General features: G+C 38.4%; 1 protein-coding gene across 1 annotated transcript; it reads left to right on the top strand.

Moving 5' to 3' along the window:
- Nucleotides 1–393: 393 nt before the first annotated feature.
- On the top strand, nucleotides 394–22,499 carry cry3a (cryptochrome circadian regulator 3a). The gene is given in 16 exon segments (XM_079637109.1): nucleotides 394–532; nucleotides 8,722–8,892; nucleotides 13,145–13,253; nucleotides 13,408–13,550; nucleotides 13,990–14,174; nucleotides 14,453–14,541; nucleotides 14,854–14,994; nucleotides 16,305–16,616; nucleotides 17,192–17,343; nucleotides 19,163–19,201; nucleotides 19,203–19,363; nucleotides 19,540–19,632; nucleotides 20,286–20,408; nucleotides 20,538–20,624; nucleotides 21,150–21,302; nucleotides 21,407–22,499. Coding segments are annotated over 15 exon segments (2,004 nt in total). The 5' UTR covers nucleotides 394–532; nucleotides 8,722–8,734; the 3' UTR covers nucleotides 21,466–22,499.
- The last annotated feature ends 318 nt before the right edge of the window (nucleotides 22,500–22,817 follow it).

The raw sequence follows: 22,817 nt of genomic DNA, 5'->3' as shown, positions 1-22,817 counted from the left end.
AACCAGCCAACAAACTGACAAACCACGAAAGGGGAGGATATACAAACACTTGGGATTTCGATCAGATCGTCTGGCCGGCAGTCTAATTTGTGTCTTTTCTTTTAACGTATTTTTATTTTCGATATTCCAAACTGCATCTACCCAGTAAACAGTTCAATTAATACCCACCACCATCAGTTGCTCATGCTTTCCAAACGTGAGAGTCCACGTACCCCGTGACTTCGTTTTAACCAATCAGAAGCACCATTGCTCTCACTAGGAAATGGGAAATCCACATTGAGAGCGTTACATTCTATGGTTACATTCATGGTTACATTACATTGATCCAGGCAAGCCAAGAACAGTCAGCACTCAGCAGCAAAAAAAAAGAGACCCTAACGGAGCATGCGCAGTGCACGAGCGTCGTAGCTTGACCGTCTGTGAGCCAGACTGGATCGGTGAAAAAGCTTCTTTTTTTAGCTGTGAGAGTGAGACACTCGCTATATCGTGAGAAGAGATGGTTCTGTCTTCGGGACTGACATAACGGTCAAAGGTAAAGCGTTCGAGCCGCGTATTTATTTATTTGGGCTTTATTTATTGCCTTGTAAAAAAAAACGCGTTACATAACGTGTGCCGGTGACCTAATTTCCCGTGTTGTTCCTATTGAAGTTTTTCCCAAATGTTTTTCTTATATTGTCTACGTTTTTCTCCGAATATCTCGTAGATTTAGGGAACATTGTGGGGATCCCGAAATGTATAACGTTAGGCTACATCAGGCACGTGCAGAGGGGGGGGCGTTGGGTGCTTGAGCACCTGCCCCTTTGCCCCTTGGTGCCCAAAGTGCCCTTTTCTCAAAGAAAAAAATTCTCCAATTTTTTTTTTTTTTTTTTTTTTTAATTAAAGGCCCTTTTGTGAATGCCTGCCTATGACAAATCTAAATATTAGTAAAATTTATGAATAATAATTTAGCCTTAAATAAAATGATCCAGATGATGACCTTTCACCTGAAGACGACCTCATCCGACCGGGACGATTTCTCACGCAGCGCGCGCATTTTTATTTACCAGAAGATATCTTCGACACCGCGGCAGCTGGTAAGTCGTGATTCATTCTCAGCGAAGGGATTTTTTGATGTTTATTTACTTATTATTATTATTTTACAAGAACGATGTGAAGAGAGCATGCAGATATGTTGTATTGCTGTGTGTAGCCTGTAGAAGTAACGTTAGCTTGCTGTGTTTGAGGGAGAAAAGTTTCACACTCACAGGCGTCGAGATGTCTGGTCTTTTTTATGTAATTTGACTAAACTATTATTATTATTACAGTATTTAAAAAATAATTATCACAACACTGATAAGGCTTATACTGATTTTCTCATTCTCTGAATTATCATTATAAAAATAAAACAATTCAGAACAGGATTCAAACATAATTATGTATATATATATATATATATATATATATATATATATATATATATATATTATTATTATTATTATTATTATTATTATTTTTTTTTTTTTAAATCTACAACAGCAACAGTAGTGTTTACAACAGAAAGACCACTATAGCCTGTAAACTCAATAATATCTCTGTGGAAATAAATGTTAAAATATCAATGTCCATATAAATTGAATAATATACCTGACCTGAAATCAAAGTGCAGTGTGAATGAGATGTGATCCTAGTAGATTTCAGGAAAAGGTATGAAATGTCCTTTTGTGTTTGTGTTCTGCAGTGCAAAGATGCCTCGCAAAGAGAGGATAAAAAAACAAAAAAAGAAGGAGCTGCTTGAGTCAGCAAAAGGCAGTGGATCCCTATCCAGCTGGTTTATGAAGAGTACATCAGGTAAGAATAACACATGTAGCCTGTCATTTGTTTACATTGCAAAGGTGTTCAATTTTAGACAACAACTACAACCGTAATACTAATATTAATTACTATATTCCAGTGTATCATTTCTTTAATGTTCTGTATCAATATTTAAGATGGACTTATTGTTTAGGTACCAGAGTAGTAGTGATGGTTAAAATAATAGATTGATGCTGAAATAGTAAATTGTGCTGTGTTCCTAGATGGACAGAGAGTGGAAAGTAATAGATCAGATGAGGAGATGGAGATAGAGGAAGAAAAAGAGGGAAATGTAGAGGCACAAGTGACAGAAAGAGAGCAGGGAACAGCAAGTCTGGAGAAAGAGGCTGGTGAGAAAGAAGGAAATGTAGAGGCACAAGTGACAGAAAGAGAGCAGGGAACAGCAAGTCTGGAGAAAGAGGCTGGCGAGAAAGAAGGAAATGTAGAGGCACAAGTGACAGAAAGAGAGCAGGGAACAGCTAGTCTGGAGAAAGAGGCTGGTGAGAACGAGGGAAATGAAGAGGCACAAGCAACAGAAACAGTGCAGAAAGAAGCAAGTCTGGAGAAAGAGGCTGGTGAGAAAGAGGGAAATGAAGAGGCACAAGCGACAGAAAGAGAGCAGGGAACAGCTAGTCTGGAGAAAGAGGCTGGTGAGAACGAGGGAAATGAAGAGGCACAAGCGACAGAAAGAGAGCAGGGAACAGCAAGCCAGGAGAAGGAGACAGATGCCAGAGAGAGGCTATTTTCAAACCTATTTGGACTACAACACCCAACTGACCCTGCCCACGTCCTACAATTCAACATAAAGTATGATGAGGCCTTTATCCAAATGTGTGATAATATTGGACCCTGCCAACCAGTACTGTCATTTCCAAAGAATGTAGAGGGACGGTCATTTCAGAAGAAGTGGTACGAGAACAACCCATGGCTAGAATATTCTCCTAGCACTGATGCCATGTTTTGCTTCAGTTGTCGTCTTTTTTTAAATGATGAAAAATACAAGTGTCACACTAATTGGAAAACTGTAGGATTAAAGGTAGGGTTGGTAATCCTGTTCAGAAACATTTTTTTTTATACTGGGTGAAATGGTCCTTCCATTCTGATAGTAGTCAATACATTATGTGTTCAGAAAAAGGAATGAAAAATATCTGACCTCTGTAGCAGCTGTAGGACAGTAAAAACTCTGACCAATCACTGCCATTCGGTGCGAATGTAAAGAACCAATCAGATGCCTTCATGTCTCGTGCACACCACCACTGCGTGCACAGCAGTGATGCGCGGGTCAATGTATAAACAACCCGCACCCGACCGACGTTTTCAACTAACCGCCCGCTTAGACGGAGGAACTACGGGTGCGCATTTTTCAGAATGCTGTATGATATAGCCTAGTGTTTTGTAATAAAGGCTTGATTTATTCATTTATTTCGTTTCATTTTCTTAACAGTTAAGATGCTGCATGTTTATCCAGTCTAATCGACTTGTGCGTCTCTCCCCCGACTTTCCCAACAAAAATCCCGCCCCCTCTCAGCAAATAGGCTACATAAAACTGACATTACTGAGCTATATGCGTTTAAAAGTAGCCTATTAAAATGGCACAATGGCATTGCTCAGTTCAACGCGTTGGGAAATCGGGCATTTTGTCCCGCGTCAGCTTTTATTCAAAAGTTAATAACGCGCTCAACATTCAAAAGGTAAATAAGGATTTCCCACTTTCATCTGCAGACTGAGCTCGTGCGTCATCCTCGCGCATTCAGACAATAAAGTGTAGACCTATGTATTTCATAGAACATTGTCTAGTACTATATAAATTACAAAGGTAAACGACCCGACCGACCGCGACCCGAATATCATAAAAAATATTTTTGGATGACTCGTATTTTGGATCAACCCGCGCATCACTGGTAGGTACATACAGCTGACTCCAAATGTGGATGCGCGTTCATGTTTGTGGGGGGGCGTAGCTTTGGACGGAGCACTGACAGGAGGGGGCGGAGCTTAGAAGAGGTGCCACTTTCAAATCTGGCTAGCTCTCCAACATTACCTACTCTAGCTTTAAATCGCTGGAGGAAGGCTTTAGAAAAAATTAAAGAGCACTGTGCCTCAGAGGCTCACATGTGTGGTATGGTGAGGTGGAACTCATTCAAGAAAAAATTACTGGAGGCAGCATTTGAAGTGGGTGACCTTGAGTCGCAAGCTGCAAAAGACAAAGAGAGGGAGAGGAACAGAGAAGTGTTGTCTCGTCTGATTGCCATTACTCTTTTCCTGGCAAGACAGGGTATGTCTTTCAGGGGAGATGATGAGACTTCATCAAGCCAAAATCGAGGGAATTTCTTAGAGTTAGTGGAGTTGTTCAGCAAGTATGACAGTGTAATTAAATTACACCTTGATGCTGTAAAAGAGAAGCAGGGAACCCAAAAAAGACCCCAAGTCTCGCTCCTCTCGAACAGAACCCAGAATGACTTAATCAAAGCTTTGGCCATATCAGTAAAACGTGTCATCAGAGAAGAAATTCAAGAGAGCAAAATCTTTTCGATACTTCTGGATGAAACGACAGATGTGTCCCACACTGAACAGGTTTCTTTTGTTGTGAGATATGTACACAACATGAAAATAAAGGAGCGATTCATTCAGGTGTGCAATGTACATTCAACAAGCGGAGATGCTCTTGAAAACCTTGTGATGGCTCTACTGGAAGAAAATGATCTGAAAATAGAAAACATCCGGGGTCAAGGTTATGATGGGGCTGCAAACATGAGTGGGCACTATAAGGGACTGCAGTCCAGAATCCTGAGGCAAAATCCAAAGGCTTTGTATGTGCACTGTCAGGCACACTGCCTTAATCTGGTATTGGTAGAAAGTGCTAAGTCAAACATCTGTTTTGTCAACTTTTTCAATCTAGTTGAAAAACTTTACACTTTTATGGCCAACTCATCAAAACGGCACTCTGCATTTATTGAAATGCAGAAGAGGAAGCACCCCGATCAGCGTCCACTAGAGCTGAAGAAACTGTCAGATACTCGGTGGGCCTGTAGAGAGAGTGCACTTAGAACTCTGGTGAAGGTCCTCCCATCTGTCATGCAGTTCCTTGAGGAAATGACACAGCAAGATCCCCCAGACTCCTCAGCTGGTGATGCAATGATCCTTTTAAAAAGCATCAATTTTGAGTTCTTCTTGTGTCTGGAGATGACCTGTCCAATCTTCCAGGTGACTGCAGTTGCATCGGATGCATTGCAGCAGAACGACATGGACCTGGCTGCAGCATACAGCATTGTTGATGGCGTTTTAAAAAGGCTTGCCTACAGCAGAACAGAAGAAGAATTTGAAATCATTTATAAACAGGCTACAGAGAAGGCTGCATCAGTGGGCATGGATCCTCCATCTGAGGTCCCTGGTCAAGCTAGGAGGAGGAAAGTGCCAGAGAAATTCAAGTTTGCTGCCACATCAGCTACGACTGACCATGCTTTCACAACTTTGCTGGAGTACTACCGTGTTAAAGTCTATTACGTTTTTGTGGACACAATGATCCAAGAGCTTCAGAGACGCTTTAAAGGAGGAGATCATTCCAAATGGGAAATATTGCATGCCTTCCATTGCCTGACAGTCCCAGAGAACTGGAAAACAGCTAGCATTCCAACAGCAGCACTCCAAGCTGTGAAGAAACTGTGCCAGTTCTATAATATTGAAGATGAAGACAAATTGCAGACAGAATTGAAGGTCTTCCATACATCATACTCATGCCCACCACCAGCCAATGTGTCATCTATTCTTTCAGTGGTAAAGGAAAACAATGCACATCTAGTTTTCCCAAACATGACTCATCTGCTGAAGACATATGGCACACTTCCGGTGTCAACAGCAACTGTGGAACGTTCCTTCTCCAAACTTAAGCTGGTGAAAACAAAACTTCGCAGCCTTTGCAAAGAGGAGAGATTGTCCGACCTTCTTCTGTTGGCCATTGAGAAGGACATTCCAATAAATGACAATGATGTCATTAACATTTTTAGGGACATGGCCAACAGGAAATTTCTGTTATAAAAGCCTATAACAACTCATCCTCCACTTATTGGTAAGATTAATGCTACATTGTGATTTTTAGTAGGTGCCAACAGAATGAACGCAAACACACACATACACATTTTAATTTCTTTATTTATATTTTTGATTAGACAATCAATCAAAATCCAACTACATCTCAGAGTCACAATGCAATTTGAAATCATGATCACAGTATTGTGTAATCTAGACACATGGCCACCATCATCCTATCCCCCATTAATGTTTTTTTTTTCTCAGATAATTTAACTTTTTTGAATCTGGTATCTTATTTTCTCTACCTGCAGCTCTTGGTGTGCAGCAGCCTCTGTGAGCATCTCCCTCTTATTTTCTTGGAGCAGTCAGCCTTGGCAGGTCAGTGAGCCAGTTCCAAACACTGTCAGCAATCTTTACATCTTGTCATGGTCACATAACAATTGTTTAATCAGCTAATATATCTCTTATATGTTTGTTGTTTTAATGTCTACAGTCTCTCAGATCAACTCCAGTATCATCAGCAGCAACAACAACAACAGCAAAGGCAGCATACTCACTCAAGGACTTGTGTGAAATCTAGTATATTTGCTGTAAAAAAAAATGTGCTGTATTTTTTTCTGTTTGCTTTGTTTTTGTTTTTAATATATTAATGTAACTCAGTTTTTGTCTAATTTTTGTAATTCAGTTTTTGCCATCAAAATAGCCACAAATGCTGACATGGCATTAAATAAAACTATACTGTACGAAACATGGGACATGTTGATTTTACTATAAAGTTTACTATAGTTTTTACTATAATGGCTGTTCTTAATTATTCTGTATAACAGAGAGAAAAAAAGCCATCAGGTTGGGACAACTTAAGACACTTCAGTTTCTAATTATTAATAGGTGGACAGACAGAAAATATTTTTTTAACTTTTAAACTTAAAATGGTCTTTTCTGTTCTGTTTCTTTTCCAAAACTGCACCACAGCGTTTGCTGCCTTATCAATATAGAATCATCCGTATCGATACGCGAATCAGCAAGGAATGCCGATATTGCTGTATTGATATTTTGAGCACAGCACTTTTTAAAGCCTTGTTCCATGTGCCCCTTTTATACTTTGAGCACCTGCCCCTCCAAAGGTCTCTGCACGGCCCTGGGCTACATTAACTCTTTTAACTACTATGTCCGCGCAGTTTTACCTAACTTATTTAGAAATTGACCTAATTTCCACTCCAGGATTAACGTTAGTGTGTCCGTGGACCATTGTCGCGTGCCACTGTTTTTTTATTATTATGTCAAACAAAATTATTGTATCATATTTTTGTTCCCTAATATATTTATTTTGTTTAGTAGCCTACTATTTGTACCTTTTTTTCCATCAATGGTAGGCTAATTTGAGAAGGGTATAATTATGAAATCTAACCTCCGTTCCCCACAACATTCTATGTTAGGTGTGGGGTTTGGTTGTTGTTGGTGATTTTGGTAGTAGTAGCCTAGTAGTAAGTTCCAGATTTCCAGGCAAGACAGACACCACTGGTGAATAGGGTAATAGAGATAGAAAGATAAATATCGCCATATTAAGCCGGTTGATTAATTCCAGTAGCCTACATTAAAGACAATTGTTTTATATTGCAAGTTTTCTGAAATGTTTTGTTTAAATATGTAAATGATGCATTAGCCATTTAAATATGCACTAAAATAAAATGGAATAAAATGTTTTAGAAATCAGCCAAATGATATGAACAAAACCCTCTAAAAACATTCAGAATATAGAAGGTTTGGGGCTACTGAAGTGGAGATTTTTGGCTCAGTGCATGAGAAAACAGCCTTTAAATATATATGTATTGTAAATTAAATCTACGGATGCAAATAGATAATGTCTAATAAAACAAACACTTAAATGTTTGTTTTGGGTGTTTTTTATCCACTAGTCTGAAAGAAGTGTTATGGAACTGCAAAATATCCCAAAATCTCGAAATTGACCAGTGCTTGAAAAAAATTATGGTTTTGTTTATACTAGTGTCTTGCTTTAAGCGAAAATGTAACAATGTAATAGTGTGTATATTATGCACTTTTTAAGTAACGTGATAAATTACTATTACATGGAAATTAAGTGGTCCTGGATTGTAAATGTAAGCCATGTCCTGTATAATACTATTAGCCTATAGTGTTTGACAGTTTTCAAGCAGGGCTCAAAGATGTTCATGATTGACAGGCAGGCTTCTATTAATGTCACATCATTAATGAGAGGCAGTATGCGTTGACATGACTAATATTCAGTCCAGTGCAGACGTCACGCATCTTGAGTCAGACTGAGGAAAAGCCAAGAATTGAATGTCACAGAACGACTGCTCAGATGGACATTACAGGTTTTAAGTCCAGATTTGGAGGATTCCTTATGAACGGAAACAGGACAAGAAGCGGAAAAAGGCTCAAATCTGTACCTAAAGGTCTTTGAGCAAAATGTAAAAATAAAATGGCAATCCATTTTTACGGGATCAGAGTAGGTTATTGTGATGATGCTTTATGTCTATCAAATAAGAAAGAAAGTCTTTCAGACAATTTCATCAGTAGATAATTTAATTGCATTTCTGTTATAGGATGAGGTTTTGGAGATTGTCCTCAATTTTAGTCTTTTACAACATTTTTCCTGTCTCTGAATCTCAGGAAATGCTGTTTTTAATTATGATACCAACAGTTAGATGCGCCAACAATGTTGAAAAATGATAAAATTGGGATTGTAGGGTCCCAAATTTCTTCAAGTATTTTTATTTATTTTATTTTTTATAAGTTTAAATGACAGAAATGTCTTGTATTTTCACTTTTCACACTTGTTCAAAGAGGGTGTAATTTAATTTAAAAAATTTCTCGGAATAGCGACTCAGTGAACATGGCCCCAAATTCCATCCACTGGTTCCGGAAGGGACTCCGTCTCCATGACAACCCTGCACTTCAGGAGGCAGTGCGTGGGGCAGACACTGTTCGATGTGTCTACTTCCTGGATCCCTGGTTCGCTGGGTCGTCCAACCTTGGGGTCAACAGGTGGAGGTTAGTGCATTTCTATAAGAAAGCATCTTTTCATCTTATAATCATGCAAATATCTCAATTATCAGTATCCAAAAAAGAGTGCGAGACACTAAGAATCTCTACCTTAAATTATTGATAAGTGATAATTACTGATAATTAACTGATAAGTACTGATATGAACAATCAGCCATTGATATCATATGCAGTGACTTTTTATACATTTTATAGGGGCAAAAACACACTCAAATGTGGTTGCAACTTACAACAAAAACTAGACCTATAGGTCGTTTTTTTTACTGCATAGTGTGTGATTTGATATCCAACTTGAAAAGCAGAGTAGCCTTGACATATACTATAACAACGGCAAGGATACATTCACACCCATATCATAATAGTCATTTAACAGTTTTTTTATTTTTATCATCACAAACCATAACTGATCTCTTATCTTATGTCACTTTATGTTGTTTACATTTGAATGAGGGTCAGAAACTGATATTGAGGTCATGGTGTTGAATCAATCTATAGGTTTCTGTACATTCTGTTCCAATGAGAACAAACCCTTTTGTTGCATGAACCTGAAATATGAGTTCAGACAATTTGATGACCACATAAGCAGTCTATTGTGTATACTGTTGCTGTTTATTCTTACTGTAAAATACGACAGGGCAAGTCCCAACGTTACATGTAAAAAAAAAGAAGAAAAAAAAAGGTTAAACAAAATATTTGATTACCTTGTTGTAAAATCATAATTTTACTGGTACATGCTGCCTGCTGTGATCATAAAGGTGTAGCCATATTATCAGTTGATGCAACTGCATTTTTACAGAAACAGAAATTGTATATTCTCTTATGACCCAAAAATTGGATATATGTTGTAGACATCATGTTGCATATTGATGGGTCTGTCCACATCTTGGTAATGTTTTTATTTATTTAATTTATTTTAAGAACAGTTGTTTTATGTTTGTACCATAAACAATTGTAATATTATGTTGGGTGACCACTTGATGTCTAATGGAAATTTTGGGTTCTGAAGCAAAACCAGTGATTTACACAATGGTTCAAATTAGGAAACACTCATTTTGAGTCAGTCACCTGCTGCTTTCACAAATAGGATTTCAGAATTTTGTTGCAGTCGGATGTGAACAGTCAGATATGCCTATGTGTTTCTATTTTAAACCAGTAAATACCCACACATGAAGTAATCTGACCACATGGCCATGTATGCATATATCGATCCAGTACTATAACAGTATTTCACGAGGAAAGTAGGCCAAGTTGCAGACCAGCAGATGCTTCGCTCTCAGAAGACAATCACACAGTCTGTCCACAGAGCCTGTCATTCAGCTCTGCTCACCTACTGAATGGATATGGACTGAATGTTAATGAGAGCTAATTCAGCAGATTAAAAGATGAAGCACCTGTGACTGGATTTGTCATTGTCCTCTGCAGTGTTCAGATGGCCTCTGCAGTCTTACTTAAATCACCCGTTGAGCTCCAAGTTTAGGTACTTTAATGCAGGAGAAGAGATAGCAGGTCACATGGTGTGATCTTCTCTAAATTGCCTTTAAAAATAGTTGTGGAAGTTAATTGCAGACAGCTAGGATTCTTTGTCTTCACTGCTATGTGTACAGTCATTACATCCTCAAGAAGGACGTGTTGTTTCATGTTAGTGCATCATGTCATAAATGTGCTTGATGTTATGGACTACAAAGTTAGCAGTGACCCAATCAGTTACATCAGTTTTTATCTGTCAATGTGTTTTACCTTGGGGCTCAAACTTGGGGATTTTTTCTATTGGGCCAGTGGTTAATTTTTACATGCCCTTCCAAAAATGTCACTGGCCCTACTACATAAACGTATTAAATAAATACATTAAAATAGTTATTGTTTTCATTTTGTTTAACCCATGCAACCTTAATAAATAGGGTTATAACACCAAATTGGATACCAGTGAAATTTCACAATTCTTGTAAAGCTGTTTTGAAACAATCTGTATTGTTTAAAGCGATATATAAAAAAGGATACTTACCACAGCAAAAACTACTGGCCTAACTAATATAAATCTCAAATATTTCAAAAGACAGTCAGTAATAAAACAAACAATAGCAATAGCACATCAATAGAACAAACATACAATTGGAATAAACAGTCCTTTTTGGGATTTTCAGGGACAGAAATTGAAGAAAGTAATCAAATGTAAAATAACACTGCATAGTCTTCACTATAAATTAAATATATAGATTAATCCTTATTAATCTATATTTACATATTTATGTCTCAACTGTTTACATTTACTTAAGACAACCTTTTAACATAGGTAATTCTGTGTGAATATGCAAAAACAACACAGGAATAAATTACAATTTTAATAAATTCAAATAGAAAACAGCTATTTAAAATTTTAATAATATTTCACAATATCAGTGTTTTTGTTGTATTTTTGATCAAATACAGCCTTTTTGAGTATGAGACTTCTTTCGAAAACATAAAAAGAAATTTTCTTTTATTAATTCAAAGCAACTTGCACTACATTCGGTTCCATTCAAAGTGTACATGAAATTAGTTCATGCTTTCTCTAGTAATTGAACCCATAACCTTGGAACATGTGTGAAACACCTAAAATGTTTGCTTTTGCTGAACTATAGCACTTTATCTACCCTAACGAATGAGGCATGTTTACCCAGTTAGCTATCCATCTTGTGTAACAACTGATGTAGCCCACAACTTATCTTGGTTTCCTAGAAGATAGACTGATTGTTCACTAGATGTCATGGCCAGTAATAGAATTATACACTTTATTTTAAAAGACAGAACCTTCAACTGTCTCACGTCTGTTTTCACGTGATCTGAGGTGACGGCAATACAAGGATGTGCTCTTTTCTCAGACTAGGCATTAAGAGAGTTGTTATGGTTGAAAAGAGGTCACTGGGCTAATTTAATGCCCTCCAGTGTTGGAGACCATGCATGCTGCAAATCTAGGCCAGAGCAGTTACATAAGTAATGTTGTATGACAAGGCAGAGTTCTGGAAAATAGGTTTTCCATCCTCATACTCCCAATAGATTGGTTTTTGTGGTCTGTCTTATTGTTTTGTATTTTTATAAATGCATGTGTGTGTGTTTATATCCGTGTTGGTAGAGTTGTGCCGTTGTGTGTGTCGACTGGTCAGCCTTGTCCCGGTCTGGTCCCTAATCTGGGCTTTGGTTGCAGACTTTGGGCTCAGTCAGGACTCTAGGACCAAATATCAGACATGGGTAGAAGGTTGGACAGGCCTTTCAGACAAATACTATACTATATTATAAAAAAATGGTTGTTCTAACCTGCCATTACAGTTAGACTATCTGCTCTTCACTCATATTTAATATATAAAATTGTACACTGTAATTGAGTGGGGCATGAATACCAACTGTGGGCTTGAATAAATAAAAAAGAAAATTTTCACTGAATAAAATATAAATTAAGAGGATCTTATTTATGTTATTTTATTTGGAAATTATTTAAATTTCTACTAAATAACGTAGAGATACTTTTGAAACTATTACATTTTTATTAATTTATTTTTGTTAACTAAATCTGACCTCTTTATCGAAGTGCACAGTGTGTCATCTGTTTGCTGATTTATTCATTGTCTCTCTTTAAAGACTCTAGTACTTATGTCCCTTTAGCTGGTAAGGCAGATGTGTAGAGAGGAAATAGCAGTTAAGCTCCTAACGTTTTAAACGGGTCATGAATGAACAGATTTGTGAATGGAAACTTCGAGTATCTGTATGTTTGAGGGACAGCTTGCAGAACAGGTAAATCCTCAGGGCTTTGCTGTAGATCAATAGTTCTCAAACTTTTCAGGCCAAGTCCCTAGTCAAGTCAAATCAGGACATGTCAGTACCATCTATTCACTACAGTGTTCACTATATTTTGGAATTTGAGTCAATATAGCCAATCTTAAAGTGTCATACATTATATTATTTTTTTTACTTATTGGTATGTATTTGAGTCGTAGTATTAGGGGGCGGATCTGCTTTTATGATGGAAAGAATATACAAAAATACCTATACAGGAATTTACATTAGTAAAGCATAAAAAACTGTAATAAAAAAATTAAATTGTGGATGGCAATAGTTCCTAAACTATTGCCATCCTAAACTATTGCCTATTACCAACCTATTCCTGGCAAATAGGTGCTCAAATGGACTGACCTGTTTAGCTAGACTTGACCTTTTTTTTTTGCTGTGTTTTAAAACACTTCGTTATATTTTTATTTTTTCCTGACAGATTTCTCCTGCAGTGCCTGGATGATCTTGATTCCAATCTAAGAAAACTCAATTCCCGCCTTTTTGTCATCCGAGGACAGCCAGCCAATGTTTTTCCTCGCCTTTTCAAGGTGAAATTCTTCAGTTGAAAATTCAGTCCTTGAATATAGTGTCACAAAAGAACTTGCAGTATTTCTTTCTGAAAGCCACACATTACAATTTAGTTCAATCCTCTGCCCTGACTTTTTTGAATAACTATCCAGTGTTTGTAATCTGTTTTTGCAGGAATGGAAAATATCCAGGTTGACCTTTGAGTATGACTCCGAGCCATTTGGGAAGGAGAGGGATGCAGCTATTAAAAAGCTTGCGATGGAAGCTGGAGTTGAAGTCATTGTCAAGACCTCACACACCCTTTACAACCTTGATAAGTAAGAGTTATTTTCCTTAAATCTGAAATGATTTTTGATGTTTACATACTTTCTCCTATACCTGCCTAATGTGCAATTATAAGTAAGCCATTTATAGGTTGATTTTGCCCAAAAAGTGTAAGACCAACAGGAACTTTAGTTCAACCAAATGGCACTTGAGGAGAGTTCAGGAATCATGTTTGATATTTACTTGTTTGTTTGTTTATTTATTTATTCTCTAACCAAATGTTTGCTGATGCTAATGTCACAGAAACAACACACTTCACCTTTAATTATCGTTACCCATTTAAAATCTTAAAGATTTTAAAATCTTTAAAATCACTTATGTTGAACCATTAGTTTTGCTATATTCTTTTACATTTGATTTATTTAGCTATATTCTTTTTAATTTTTATATTTTATTTGTTTTTTTATTAATTTACCATCTCCATTATTTCAGAATCATTGAACTAAATGGTGGTCAGCCTCCCCTCACGTACAAACGTTTCCAGACTCTGATCAGCCGAATAGACCCACCGGAGATGCCAGTGGAAACCCTCTCCAACGCCATTATGGGCTGCTGCGTCACACCAGTCTCTGACGACCATGGGGACAAATACGGTGTGCCCTCCCTGGAAGAACTAGGTGAGCTAAATGAGATAAAGAGCTTTTATCTGTCAGGTTTTAGGTGAATTTCAGTTTAATTAAGTCAGTTTGGAATGGTGATTCAAATTAATTTTAAAATAAAGATTCCCAGTATACTAGAAACAATTTTAAAATGAAATACATTTGACCTAAATGATACAATCACTGTGTCCATTTCCTGTGATCTAACACATATTCACGAGTTTCATAAACTGCAACACGAGAACCCATCAGGCAAGATTACTATTGGTTCTTTAACCTAAATTATCTTGATTCAGGATTTGACATTGAGGGACTACCTTCTGCTGTCTGGCCAGGAGGTGAAACAGAGGCATTAACAAGGATTGAAAGGCATCTGGAGCGAAAGGTGTGATCACATATAGATGTACAGCAGGGGACTCAAACTCTTATTACCTGGGGCCATTTGCCAGGTGGTGTTTAACAGCTAAAACAAATACAACAGAAAGTGGTTTTACAACAGTGAATTTAGGCCAATGTAGTTCTTTAACAGAACTATGGGAAAACAGGCTGAAAGTGAATTATTATAATTTTTTTACTTTTAACTTCAGGTAAATTTAAAGAAGCACCACCTTAAAAGGATAGTTCACCCAAAAAATCATTTGCTCACCCTCATGTCTTTCTAAGATTTACATTTTCCCTCCTTACTCATGTTTTCCAGGCTTGGGTTGCAAATTTTGAAAGACCCAGAATGAATGCCAATTCTTTGCTGGCCAGTCCGACTGGCCTGAGTCCCTACCTCCGTTTCGGCTGCCTATCCTGCCGCCTCTTCTATTTTAAACTCACAGACCTCTACAGGAAGGTACAGACATGATTCTACACTAACTATCTGTGTATAAACCTAGTGTGCTCACATTATTTCACTTTTTAATACAGGTGCATTGATTAGGGGTGGGGGATTATGCTATACATCTTATAGTCTCTCAACGTCGTTTTTATTTTTTCTGAAAATTCAGCTTAAAATGCTTTATATTAATATAACCATGAGGCGCCCCCTTAATACGGACATACACACACCCGGTCCTGGTAGCACACAACATGCCGTACTCTCTTTTAAATGCTCTATACATTTGGTTGCATACAGAATATTTCCAATAATAACAAGAACAACCAAAACAGACTAGGGTAAATGAGGGGAGCATGCAGATGCCTTAGCAGGTATTTTACTGCAAACCTCATCTCTTTTAATACATACATTCCAGAGGAGGCATATACCCAGTAATACTCAGGGCGAGTGCGTCATGCAGGGGGAAATCTGGGCAGATGTTCATCCTGCTTGACCACTTTCTTTTAATGCATTACATTAGTGGAAATCGACAATTTAGCCATTCACACTCGTCCATAGGACAAGAGTGGCGGGTTAGGTGATGGTTCCGGGGTCGGGATGTGGGTGTCCGTGGGGGCGGGATGTGTGCTGGGGGCCGGGGGATCGGATCACATGTGGGTCCTCCCTCTGCCATCTCACTATGGTATACCTTGTTCGGGGACCGGGCGGCAACGCGGCTATGAGTGCCCAGGCAGTTTGTTTATTCAATCATAAAAAAAATATTTTATAATAATAAAAATTATTATTTGTTTATTATACTCTTCTTCTCTTTCTCTCTCTCTCTCTTTCGCTCTCTTTCTCTCTCTCTCTCTCTTCTCTGCAACCCTCCGAGGTGATCCAGCTTCTACATTACCGGCCAAACTACAAACCTACTTTTTTCCTTATATACACCCACACACACACATACACACACACAAACTAACACACAACTATCTCCAGACACTCATTAACCCATCCCCCCCCCCCCCCCCCCCCCCCGCCACTTTAACTCCTGTAATTTCAGTTAACCTGTATGCAACTAGTCTCACCCTTTTATCTGTTGTTAAATGTTTTGTCATATCAAAATATGTAATGTCGAGATATGTCTTTTGTCTAGTGTACGTGTTTTATTTATATTTTTGTGTAGTATTCTTGTGGCTACTGTATCGTTACATTTTGTTCGTAATAAAAAATAAAAAAAAATAAAAAAAAATAATAATAATATAACCATGAGGAAATATACTGTTTGCAACTTTGCATAAGTATAAATTAATATAAATATCTATTTGTGAAATTTCTCCTTTCAGGTAAAGAAAACCAGCACTCCTCCACTCTCCCTCTATGGTCAGCTGCTGTGGAGGGAATTTTTCTACACTGCTGCCACCACTAACCCACGATTTGATAAGATGGAAGGCAACTCGATCTGTGTGCGCATCCCCTGGGACAAGAACCCTGAGGCTTTGGCCAAGTGGGCTGAAGCTAAGACAGGTTTTCCCTGGATCGATGCTATCATGACCCAGTTGCGGCAGGAAGGCTGGATCCACCACCTGGCTCGTCATGCTGTCGCTTGTTTTCTCACTCGTGGAGACCTGTGGATCAGTTGGGAGGAGGGCATGAAGGTGCATCTCTTACACATAAAAATCTAATAAAATTAAAATCTCCCATATATATATATATATATATATGACATCTAAAATATTAAAACTCGTGTTATAGAGCAGGTTTCAGCAAACTAGTGCACATATTAGAAATTTCTAATTGCATGGCAAAAACCCTCTTGCAGCATGTTTTATTAACTGAATAGGTCCATTTACATGTGCAACCTACAGACTAGTTTCAACCATACCTAATTCAATACAAGTTGATCCGTTCCGCTCTTTCAGTGGGCTGCTCTGCGTGGGTCAGTTGAATAACACCCGCTTGTGCTCATGGCGGTGATGCAGTATGGTCTGCTTTTATTTTCTCCGAACAATACTTTGAATACATGAGAAGGATGTTTGATAAGGATGAGATCTAATTATTGAAGGGGGATTTGGGGAATTTAGGTTGAAATGAAAAGCCATGAAAAAAACAAAAAACTGGCTAACCCCAAACTTTTCAACGGTAGGGTAATGGGTCTCATTTTAATGGGTCTGACTGCTTAATATCAACCATCTCTGATCGGTTGCAGAGTAATGGTAGTTATGATTGACAGGTGTTTGAGGAGCTTCTTTTGGATGCTGACTGGAGCGTGAACGCAGGCAGCTGGATGTGGCTCTCCTGTAGCTCTTTCTTTCAACAGTTCTTTCATTGCTACTGTCCAGTGGGTTTCGGCAGACGCACCGACCCTAACGGCGATTTCATTAGGTTGGTAACATTCCCAAACATGCACACTAATCCTAGGCTGAATTACCTGCTTTCACCAAAGGGCCCTTGTTTAAAATCTAGAATGCATAACAATTAACCACATGGAAGGACAGATTAATAAAAGGAGGAAACATTTAAAGTAACTCCATTAGAGGAATGTATATGCATATACACAACTTTTATTGTACTATAGGGCAGCATTTGTCTTTATAGTTTATCTGACTGAGATGCACAAAAGTATCATTTGAGGTCTAGAATTGTATAAGTACCTTCCTATATGAATTAATCAGGAAAGCAAGCCTGTCCCATGTAGTCTCTTTTTGTTTTAACTTTTCTACCCGAGGCCTTCTAGTTCCAGAATTTGGTATTCCAGGATTCTGGACTTTCCCAACAAATTATCCTCTTTATAGGCCACATCAAGGAACAGATATTTGCTTGTAAACTTTTGTTACCACATTTACTGTAGCTCATATGCATTTTAGCCAGAAGCTTGTATGTTTTTGTGTTTCTTGTGTCTAGTTGCTTTGCGGATTGGGTGAAAAGTTCAGCTTTCCCTTTCCCCTTTGTGAATTGTGGTTGATTGCTTTGAAGACGAAAGCCGCTCTCAGCCAAAGCATTTGGAAACCTGTTCGCTGTGAATGTGGTTGAAACTTGATGCTTTATCAGTGGGAAAAGTAGTAGCCTGTTCTTTTGTTCGGTAGCATCTTGTTTCATCAAAAGGTATTTTAACTGCTTGTTAGGGAAATATTCAAAGCCTGGTCTGTTTTCAATGCATGGAGAGCCGCAATCCATTTCCCTGAGGGCATGATGGGAGGTGAAGCCCAAAGCCAGAGCAAACGACTTCAATCTAGCTCTGGAGAACTCCTCCTTACCTCTTTTTGAAATGTTTAGCGGTCCTCTAGGCGTTGAATGTAGCCCTGCTTGTGCAAGAGAACAAGAGTCCTCGCCTTCAGCGCACCACTGTCCCAGCGAAGTCGCTCACGGTCAATAGGTCATCCTGCAATTTCTCAAATCTGCTTCTGTAGATGTAACGTGATTCTGGTCATTTGCTTGTTCAAGCAGGATGTGACTTTTTGGGTTCTGATCTCTTGGCAAAACGAGGACAGTATACTGTGTTTCTTTGGCAGCTAGCAGGTTTCTCTGCTTTGGCTCGGGATCGCTGTCGTCTCAAAAACGATCAAAGACCGTGCAAGGGGCAGGGAGCAAACCTGAACCTCTCACTCAGCCCTGAGTTTCGATTGTTTTGAAGCGGGTGGGATGGGGTTGTGGGAGGGTGCTGTGTCATTGGATCTGTAGGTAATGGGAGGGTCTGGTCACTCCCTCTTTCTATTGCGTGTTGTAGTAGGAATCTCCTACTAAAATAGGCGGGACCTGTTGCCCTGTTTAAACTGCGTCCGTCTGTCTGCAAGCAGTGCCTCCTGCAGCCCTCTGTCCCCACGCTTTGGTAAGGTGGAGCACCTTAGGTAGGTGGCCTTTTTGTTCCTGGGACCTGGAGGAGTGATGCAAGACCTGATTTTAGTAGAGCCTTACTGAATTTCAGTTCTTTTCCCTTTTTGTTGTTGTTCTGGTGTTGACCGTTTCATTAGTAGTATGAATTGGCACATATCCATACATTCACATATACTCCGTTAAATGTGACTTACCATTTTGAGATTCTTGTAAATGAATCAATAACACGCTGCATTCTTGGCGCTTGTCGTAATCGGAGAAACCGTGTTCTTGTTATACCCACTTGTTCAAACATGGGATTCCAATAACCATCTCGCGTAACCTTTCTCGTGTTTATGATGAGACTGGTTTAATCTCTTTGTTCTTTCAGACGATATATACCCATTCTCCGAGGTTTCCCTGCCAAATATCTATGACCCATGGAATGCCCCAGACTCAGTGCAGGCCGCTGCCAAGTGCATCATCGGCGTCCACTACCCCAAACCAATGGTAAACCACGCTGAAGCGAGTCGCCTCAACATCGAGAGGATGAAGCAGATCTACCAACAACTTTCACGCTACAGAGGACTAGGCAAGAATTTCTTTCCTGTAACAAATAGCTAGCTTACATACAATCACGTTTATCCCTGAAAAGAAGCCTCGTGCAATTATGACTTCAAAAATGGTTGTATGTGAAAATAGAGTAAAAGCAAATTTATTGGTGCATTATAGCAGTGGAGGATAATTCTACTTTCTATGTTTTTCCAGGACTTCTGGCCTCCGTACCATCCACACACAACGGAAATGGGAATGGGATGGCGTACTACCCAGGGGAACACCAGTCCGGGACCAATACACCAGGTGAAAGTCATTGTTTTTCCCCTCTTAATTTGAGATTACAAAGTAGTGACAACTTCTACTTCTTGCAGCCTATGAGTAGTTATTTTTTCTTAAATATTCTGAGAAATACTCACAGATATAACAAATGATAACATAACTTTATGGCTAACTTAAAAACTTTTTTTTTTATACCAAGGTTTTTATCTTGAATAATTGATTATAATAATATAATATAATTTTTATTTATTTATATATATTATGATATATTATTCAAATTACATTGTATTTATTTGAAGAAAACAAGCTACTGATGTATGGAGCCCTGTACATGACACAAAGAATAAAAAATAAGATATTGTGGCTACAAATTAATTTATTTCCACAACTTGTTAATTTTTGGCCACATTGTACTAATTCATTCCCTCGTTTTAGTTTTGTTAAAATTGTGGCCACGATTTAACTAATTACTATATACTTATGTACTAACGAATTGACCTAAAACTAAGGAATTTAATTAAAAGTGCTCCCCACACATGGTATGCAGAAAACCCCCCCAATATATATCATGGCCATAAATTAAGAATCTGTTCCCACGTTATCTTTTTTTCCCCTGCATGTCATGTGCTGAGCTTCATACTTATGTGGTGTAAATTTACTTTCTGACATCTCAATAGCACCAGCTGTATCGGGCAGTTCTGTTGCCAGTGGTAACAGGAGTGGAAGTATTCTGCTGAGCTTTGACTGTGAAGAACACAAGGGACCAAGTGGAATTCAGCAACAAAAAAAGCAGCAATTAGGTGCCACCTTGTACACTAATATAATACACTACTAGATTTATAGTTTCAAAAGATTATTTGCAAAATTAGCTGCAAAACAATATAAGATAAATTTTTTCATGCTGTCCTTTTCTCTTGCTTGGTTCCAAGGATACCACCACATGCCCGACACGGGGCACAACAGTCGACTTTACCAATGTAATGTCTCGCATGACATGGCAGGCCCCCAAAATTCAGGTAATGGGCATGTATGTTATAAGATTGATACAGTTAAAAACAAAATAGTTAAAAAACTTTAAGGACATTGCTTTGTTAAGGAAAGGTTTTAGTGTATTCTTGTTTTTATTAATTTCTGTGTGGTGTTCAGCAGGACATATACATTTAATGCTTTTATCCAAAACGACTTATTGTTGATTTGATTGCTTCTATTGTTCTCATTTATAAGGCAACAATATGAATATTAAGTGGTAGTATTAACGGGTCACGTGTTGATGAAAAGTTAGGCAGGTCGTTCCACCAGCAGTCCAGGTAAAGGTCTGTGAAAGTGATGTTGTGCCTCTTTGGGATGGCACCACTATGCGCCGTTCACTTGCAGAACGCAAGCTTCTGGAGGGCATGTAGGTCTGGAATAATGAGGTTAGGTATAGGGGTGCAGAGCCAGTGGTCATTCTGTAGGCAAACGTCAGTGCCTTGAATTTGATGCGAGCGACTGTTGGCAACCAGTGCAAATTGATTTAGAGGTGTGACGTGCGCTCTCTGCAGGACACCTGCTGCACACAGGAGGAAGCGTGGCGGGGAAGAGGGAGAGGGAGTCGGAACGAGATCTTGAAGGTGAAGATGACACCCTCTCCATCTCTCACAAGTTACAACGGAAAATTGCAGAGGTCACTTCGGTTCACTTCGGGAACCAGTCAAGTATGGAAAAATGAACTCAGTTAAATCCTTGATGTACTGTATAAATATCTAAAAGAAATCACACAATGCATTTTGAGATAGATATTTTTCTGTTCTCTTTCCAGGAGAGTTAAATGGACATATCATTGTACTGAGCAGAACAGATTCAAACGAAGCAGTCTGAATGGGACTGACTTTCTTCATTTGAGTTTAGATCTGTTTTCACTTAAACAACTCCTGTTTCACACTGGACGCGCAAGCAGTGCGGAGGCAGCGCAGAAGCTGTGTGTATGCAGAGCGGGAGCAGCACGCGCCTGATGTGCTTTCACACTAGCTGCGTTTATCGCACACAAGCTGAACCGCGGCTTGTGTACTGCAAATACAGATGAGTATCGTCCATTCTGTCACCTTTTCCGGTGTTTTTCTCCGGGCCTTGTCTGCCATGTGCTTTGATTTATGAGAGGCAGCATACTCTGCTGCGATGCGACCGTGTTCAGCTGTATATAGGTAGTTTACATGATAAAAGTAATCTTACTATAAAGATATACCTCTAGTTTTAATCAATTAAACAGGCCTTTGAAGTTTGGGCAAAAGCTCCTGGCAGTGATGTTTTCTTTTTCTTTTTGTTCACAGCGCTGAATGTCATATGGTGATTGTGAAACACGAAACGCATCACTTACATGATTTTATGATAAAATGTGTTATTTTTCATGTTAATCAGGTCAATTTTGATCAAGAACAATGCACTTTGGCTTTAATTCGGCGTGAGTGGCACAGCAAAAATAGACTCAGCGGCGAAACGATCGCGGCACTGCCTCTTCTGCGTGCGGTGTGAATGCTCTAATCTATTAACATGGCCACAGAAAAAAAAATGCGCTGCTTACACTCTGTTTACGCGCGTGGTGTGAAACTGACCTAAAACTTTGGGAAAAATCTATTTGACATTGACATTTATTTTTATTTCTTCTTTTCCCCCCATTGTTTCCCTAATACTTAAACCCTTTACTCTTTTGGTCATCTTTGTGATTTGTTTCATCATTGCACAGGTAAGGGTTTTGTTTACTGTCAAGTGAACCTTACCAAGTGGGATAAATGTATCAGATTTGATCAAGCAGAATAAATCTGAGCCTCATCGCAGCTATGATTTAAAATTTTTTTTTTTGCAGTTTGGTTGGCTCTAGCACCAGCCATCGGTTGGAAAAATAAACAATCATCACAAAACACTTTTGTACTTATTTCTCTGACATTTTCTCATTGTACAGTTTTCACTCTCAATCGAGTGTTGTATGTGCCACTTTTTGTAAACAGAAATATTTATACAGGTATATTTTTTTTACTGGTGTTTCATTCTTTGACAGTTTAATGTATTAGTGTTTCAATTTACTCAGAACATCCATATATATATATATATATATATATATATATATATATATATATATATATATATATATATATATATATATATATATATTAAATACCAGCAGAGCTGATGTTTTAAAATAGGGTTTAAAGATTTCTAGATTTTAAAACGATCTC

This window comes from Phoxinus phoxinus (assembly GCF_949152265.1).
Source record: "Phoxinus phoxinus genome assembly, chromosome: 15".
Taxonomy (NCBI): domain Eukaryota; kingdom Metazoa; phylum Chordata; class Actinopteri; order Cypriniformes; family Leuciscidae; genus Phoxinus; species Phoxinus phoxinus.
This window is presented reverse-complemented; position numbering and strand designations above follow the sequence as displayed.